Below are 6,777 nucleotides of genomic sequence, written 5' to 3'. Positions count from 1 at the left end.
GACAGGGTTGTATCCTTTCACCATACTTATTCAACCTGTATGCTGAGCAAATAATCCGAGAAACTGGGTTACATGAAGAAAATTGTGGCATCAGGATTAGACGAAGACTCATTAATAACCTACAAAATGCACATAATACAACCTTGCTTGCTGAACGTGAAGAGGACTTAAAATACGTACTGATGAAGATCAAAGAGCACAGTCTTCAGTATGGATTGCATTTCCATGTAAAGAAAACAAAAATCCTCACCACTGGACCAATAAACAACATTCTTATCAATGGAGAAAAGATTAAAGTTGTCAATTCTTCTTATATTAACTATCAACACTCATGGAAGAAGCAGTCAAGAAATCAACATAGGAACTTTTTAAAGTGTTGAAGAGCAAAGATATCAGCTTGAGGACTAAGGTGTGCCTGACCCAAGCCATGGTATTTTCAATAACCTCATATGCTTTCAAAAACTGGACAGTGAATAAGGAAGACCGTAGACGAACTGCTGCTTTAGAGTTACGGTTTTAGAGGAGAATATTGAAAGTGCCATGGGCTGCCAAAAGAACCAAGAGATGTCTTTTGGAAGAAGTGCAGCCAGAGTGCTCCTTGGAGGCCAGGATGGCCAAACTTCGTCTCTCATACTTCAGACATATTGTCAGGAGGGACCAGGTGCTGGAGAAAGATGGCATGTTTGTTAAGGTGGAGACTCAGAGAATAAGAAGACCCCCAGCGAGATGGATTGGCAAAGTGGCAGCATCAATGGGCTCAAGCGTGGCAACAACTGTGAGGTTGGCCCAGGACTGGACAGTGTTTCATTCTGGTGTCGCTATGAGTAGGTACCGACTCAATGGCACCTAACAACAACCCAAATAAAACAACAGATTTTAATGGAGGTCAGAAAGACCTCCAAGGTGACTCAAAGTATGGAAGACTGTCAAACTAGACAAATCAAGAAACTGTGCTGGGAGTCTAGACTGGTTAGACTATAGAATTACCATTGATACGATAGCCACTGAGCTTTGTATCTCACACAATTCAGTTATTTCCAATTTTAAGCAAACATCTTGGCCTTAACAAGCTTTTGGCTTGATGGATGCCAAAAGCGTTACACAAAAATCAGCTACCTGAAAGACCTGATCTTTCCATCAGTCTTTTAAACAGGAGTGAATTTGATGATGATGATTATAAGGAATGAAGTGTAATTGGGAGCTAATGTTGGATTTATCAAAACAAGCCACAAAGCAGTGTCCAATCAAAACAGAGGGTTCCTAGGGGACTTGTGGTTGTTGTTGTTAAGTGCCATCGAGTCAGTTCTGACTCATAGAAATCCTGTATTGGGTTTCCAAGGAGCAGCTGGTAGGTTTGAAGTGTTATTCTTGTGGTTCACATTCCAGTGCTGATCCTACAGTACCACACCAGTAGGCCAGGGATCTGACTGAGTCAGTTAAATTCAAAGCAGAAAGTTCAGCTCAGATGGTTATAAACATTGTTTTCTGGAATTCCAAAAGGGTAATCTTTATAGACTTTCCCTAAGGACACAGAACAATCATGGGTGCTTATTGAAAAAAAAAAGTTTTATTGAAACGAAAAACTGCACTCGTGAGAAAAAGGCAAAATAAGTTGCATCAAGGAATTTTTTTCTATCACAAAAATGTATCTGCTTCAAAAGTGGCATGGGCTGTTTAATAAGCATTTCATTAGGAAACCATATCCCATCCTTTCTACAGCCCTGAGCTTTGGACTTATTTCCAAAGCCCAGAGAACATTTCAAAGGAATACAAATTGAATATCGTAATGATACCAAAACGACTTCTTTGATGAGGTGTAAATTAAAGAGCACAGAATTCTGCAGGGAAGGGTTAAGGAGATGGAAGATATGCCAAGAAACAATAGCTACACATTTGGATATTTTTGTTTAATAAAGATTTGTATCATGTGTGGCAGTACTTTTTGAATTACATAAGGTGGACATGAGTGGGAGCCAATTTGAGGACAATGAACAACAAAAGTGGTACACTTACCAGGGAAAGTGCTATCTTCTGGATTAACTGAAGCGCTGATGCTTCTTTTCAGGAGGTGATAAACATGAGCAGCTGCTGTTAAGTCTAAAAAAGGAAAGACAGACTCATTGAATAAGTTCAGAATCTAGGTGTACTCCAATTTAAGTATCGGAGACTTTCAAAACCAAGGTATTGCGAATATTAAAACTACACGCAACTTAAGATCTATTTCAGGTTTGTGATAGGATATCTAAACGCACACAGAAAAAAAGAGGAAAAATTACAAGCAGCCAGTTAACACATGTCCAAAACTACTCTAAAAGAACAGTGTTCCACAAAGGGAAGGGGAACCAGATACTTCCTCCACAAAATGTCTGCTCGTTGGAAAGAAAACATAACTAAAATGTAATAAAAAACAAAGTCGAGGCAGGACCACCAAACAGAAGCTTATCACAAATGGATGAAAATTGCTGCAAATCTATCGTTTGTTTTTAACTAAGTTTACTTGTGAGATGTCTCCTCCCCTTAGAATATAAATGCTAAGTGAGAGACACCCTTTCCATCTTATGCTTTTCTGTATTACCTGTTTTTGGAACACAGGAGGCAAGAATAGTGAAGGACTGCATACATTCCCAACTAGCAGAACTGTCTTAATTAAGTGCAGGGAATTTATTCAGTAAACATTTTACTGAGGCAGACATACTTATTGAGTGCATTAATTTCCAAAGAGCCTAATTCTTATAACTAAAGCACGGGACTCAAAATATGACTGGGGAAAAGCTGCCCCCTAAAAGCAGAGGTGATGACGTAAATGGAGTAAAACTTTTCAGACCTTCATTTACTGATGGGGCACAATTCAAAATGAGAAACAGCTGTAAACAGCCATTAATTGTCAGAACATAGAATGCATAAAGTGTGAATCTTGGAAAATTGGATGTTATCAAAAAGAAATGGAACTCATAAACATAGATATACTAGACTGAAATTGACTAGTAAGCTGAAATTGACAAGTATCCGCCATTTTTAATCTGACAATCACATGGTTGAATACACCAGGAATAACAAATTGAAGAGGAATGGCATAGCCTCCATCAAAAAAGAACAAGTCCAAACTGCACTGACGGTACTGACAAAGAATAAGACACCAGAACTGATGGAGTACAAATTGCAATCTTTCAACAAACTGATACAGCACTGAGGCACTCACTCATCTATGTAAAAAAATTTGGAAGACAGCTACATGGCCAACTGACTGGAAGAGATTCATATTTGTGCCCATTCCAATGAAAGGTGACCCAATGGAATGTGGAAATCATCACACAATATCATTCATATCACATGCAAGTAAAATTTTGCTAAAGATAATTTAAAAACAACTGCAATAGTACATTACAAGGAACTGGCAGAGATTCAAACTAGATTTAGAGAAGGGCGTGGAATGAGGGCTATCATTGCTGACATCAGATGGATTTTGGCTGAAAGCAGACAATATCAGAAAGATGTTTACCTGTGCTTTATTGACTATTCAAAGGCTTCTGATTGTGTAGATCACAACAAGGTATGGACAACATTGCAGAGAACGGGTACTCTGAAACACTAAATTGTGCTCATGAGAACACATATATAGACTAAGAGGCAGTTGTTAGAACAAGGTGATATTGAATGGCTTAAAATCAGGAAAGGTGCATACCAGGGTTATTCTTATACCATACTAGTTCAATCTGTATGCTGAGCAAATAATCCAAGAAGCTGGATTATATGAAGGATGTGGCATTAGGATAGGAGGATAGGAGGAAGATTCATTAACCTGCAATATGCAAATGATACTTGCTGAAAGTGAAGAGAACTTAAAATACTTAGGGATTAAGAACAAAGACTACAGCCTTCAATATGTGTTGTTGTTGTTAAGTGCCGTCGAGTCAGTTCTGACTCATAGCGACCCTGTACAGGGTTTGCGAGGCTGTAAATCTTTATGGGTGCAGAAAGCCTCATCTTTCTTCTGCAAAGCGTCTGGTAGTTTTGAATTGCTGACCTTAAGGTTCGCAGCCCAATTGGTAACCACTACGCTACCAGAGCTCCTTATGTGTTGCACCTCAATTAATGAAAACAAAAATTCTCACCACTCTACCAATAAATAAAATCATGATAAATGGAGAAAAGATGAAGCTGTCAAAGACTTCATTTTATTTGGATCCACTATCAACACTCATGGATGCAGCAGTCAAGAACTCAAAAGACTTAGTGCATTGGCAAATGTGCCTCACAAGACTTCTTTAAAGTGCTCAAAAGCAAAGATGTCAGTTTCAATAGCGTTATATACATGTGACTGTTGGATAATGAATAAGGAAGACTGAAGAAGAATTGATGTGATATATTTGAGTTACAGTGTTGGAGAATATTAAAAGTACCATGGCCTTCCAGAAGAACAAACAAATCTGTGTTGGAAGAAGCATAACCAAAATGTTCCTTGGAATTCAAGATTGCAAGACTCTGTCTCTCATACTTAAGGACTTATTACCAAGGATCAGTCCCTGGAGAAGAGCATGGTGTTTGGTAAAGTGGAAGGTCAGCGAATAAGATGGATTAGCACAGTGGCAGCAGCAGTGGACTCAAGCTAAGGACTGTGAGGATGGGTCAGGGCCCAGGCAGTGTTTTGTTCTTTTGTGCAAAAGTTGCTATGACTAGCAACCGACTCGATGGTACCTAACAACAGCAACAACAATAACTTCTGATACTCCTGATGTGGCGCTGAAGGTTAAGCACTGGAATGAGAACCAAAAGGTCGGTGGTTCAAACCCACTAGTCGCTCCTCGGAAACCTATCCGTCAAAACCCACTTAAAGGCAGTTAACAGCCACAGTAATTCTGAGCACTCGAATTTTGCATCCACAAATTCGTCTCTATTTTCCACGAAGATGGCACTTTTTTAGTCTTTATTAAATCTATCCAGATTGAGTCGTAGCTGTCTTGGACAACCCAAACAGAACCTGACCACAAACAGCCTTCTCCGCCTCTCAAGCTATTCCCGCCCTTTCTCATCCCCGCACTTACCCGGCTGCTTCTCCGTGCCCTCAGTCCATGGCGCCCCTGGCCCGAGCTTCGCCTCCCCAGTGGAGGACGATAGGGCTTTTCCTTCCCCCCAGATCACCAGCAGCAGGTAGCGATCCATCTGCTCAGAGCCGACCCCAGTTTAAGGTCTCCGCTAGCACCTTGAAACAGCCGCGCACAGTGACACACTTCCTGTTCCTATCCCCTTAGGTCGGCTAGAAACTGTGTGACCAACACTGGATTCCGGCAGCTTCTCAACAAGTGATGATATTTTCAGATGTTACACTCCCAGTAGTACTCCCAATAGTTATGTTACTTTCTCTTTTTATGACAACATCGATACTTGCACGAAGACTCAATGGGACCCAGGAAAGGCGGAGAAGCGACGAGAAATGGGCGGGCTAGGAACTATCGTGCTGCGTTATGTGCGTTTCCGGACGGACGCCTGATGCTGCTGGACCAACCCTGTATCCTGGAGAAAGCAGGATCGTGTTGCTGGTAGGAAGCATGTCGAGTTTTTCTAAGGCGCCCCAGGTGAGCGCAGACTCTGGTGACTTGATGAGGCTCATTACATTCACGGAAAGAGGGTGGTGGGTAAGACGGATTTAGTAGGGTAGCCGAGCCGCCAGGGCACCTGAGACTTTGGGCTCAGAGGTGCCTCGGGAAAGCACAGACTAAAGGTTCGTGGCTGTGGCCAAATGCATCTGATTGGTTCCAGATTAAGACAAACTAGGAAGAAAGGCCTGGCAATCTACTTCTGAAAAATTAACCAATAAAAACCATATATATTACAATAAGATAGACTCTGAAGATGGGCTCTCTAAATTGAAAGACAGCTCAAAATGCACAGTGGCTGCAACAATGGAACTGAGCTAATAACATTGGGAATATGGTGCAGAAGTTGGTAAAGTTTCATTCTGTGAATTGGCACCAACAACAAATGACAGGAGCTTGTGTAGCATTCTTGGGGTTCTGTAAGAAAACTAGTGTAATTGATGAAAGAGGGTTGAAGTAATTGGAGTAGCACCTAGGGCACACACACCCTGGCAACAATTCACACTTTACTCCAAGTGAAATGGGCACTTAGAGCGTTGGAGCCTAGAACTGACATCTGACTTACATGTGAAAAGGAGCACTTTGAATGCTGGGTTGAAAATAAACCATTCTGAGATTGAGATTGGTGGAGTGTAGATGCAAAGAATCTATTTGGAGGCTTTTGTGGTAATCCAGGCTAGAGATGATTGTGATAATAAGTGATTGGGTCCTGGATATGTTTTAAAGGTGGAACCAATAAACTTTCCTAAAGGACTGGCTGTGGGCCAACAGCAAAAGAAACAGGGATTACGCCAAAGTTTTTGGTTTGCTAACTGAAAGGGGGTGCCATCAATTGGATGGGGAAGGCTGATGATTAAGCAGGTTTCAGGGGGAAAGGCACGAGTTCAGTTTTGGATAGGTTGATCCAAGATGCCTCTTAGCCCAGTGCTGCTCCAAATGTCGTTCCATCCTTATACTGGTATCTGCACATCATGAGAGAAATGCAGAGTGTGAAAGTGCTTAAAATTTTTTATAGTAGTTCAACAGCATTTTCATTTATTTTAAATCAAACTACTGGTCTGCAATAAATTGAGGGTAAACTGGTTTTTCACTACAGATGGTTTGAGAAGTACTATTCCTGGTATGGGCCTGTAGAGTAAGCACTCATCCTCAAGGTTAGTTTGAATTGCAAGGTGGCAGTTCA

General features: G+C 41.0%; 2 protein-coding genes across 2 annotated transcripts in view; one reads left to right on the top strand and one right to left on the bottom strand.

Annotated features, from left to right (window-relative positions):
- MTBP (Mdm2, transformed 3T3 cell double minute 2, p53 binding protein (mouse) binding protein, 104kDa) overlaps window positions 1-5,160 on the bottom strand; it is a 100,493-nt gene extending 95,333 nt beyond the window's left edge. The window contains exons 1-2 of the mRNA XM_006830678.1: window positions 5,043-5,160; window positions 2,014-2,097 (exon numbers count right to left, since the gene is read on the bottom strand). Of these exons, the coding sequence (XP_006830741.1) occupies window positions 2,014-2,097; window positions 5,043-5,160 (202 nt within the window). The remainder of the gene's footprint in view (window positions 1-2,013; window positions 2,098-5,042) is intronic.
- A 359-nt stretch (window positions 5,161-5,519) lies between these two features.
- Window positions 5,520-6,777, top strand: part of MRPL13 (mitochondrial ribosomal protein L13) — a 51,581-nt gene continuing 50,323 nt past the window's right edge. The window contains exon 1 of the mRNA XM_006830677.1: window positions 5,520-5,573. Coding sequence (XP_006830740.1) covers window positions 5,547-5,573 — 27 coding nt within the window. The 5' untranslated portion in view covers window positions 5,520-5,546. The remainder of the gene's footprint in view (window positions 5,574-6,777) is intronic.

Source organism: Chrysochloris asiatica, unplaced genomic scaffold (assembly GCF_000296735.1).
Source record: "Chrysochloris asiatica unplaced genomic scaffold, ChrAsi1.0 scaffold00001, whole genome shotgun sequence".
NCBI lineage: Eukaryota > Metazoa > Chordata > Mammalia > Afrosoricida > Chrysochloridae > Chrysochloris > Chrysochloris asiatica.
Note: the sequence above shows the minus strand (reverse complement) of the source record. Positions and strands in the feature narration are given on the sequence as shown.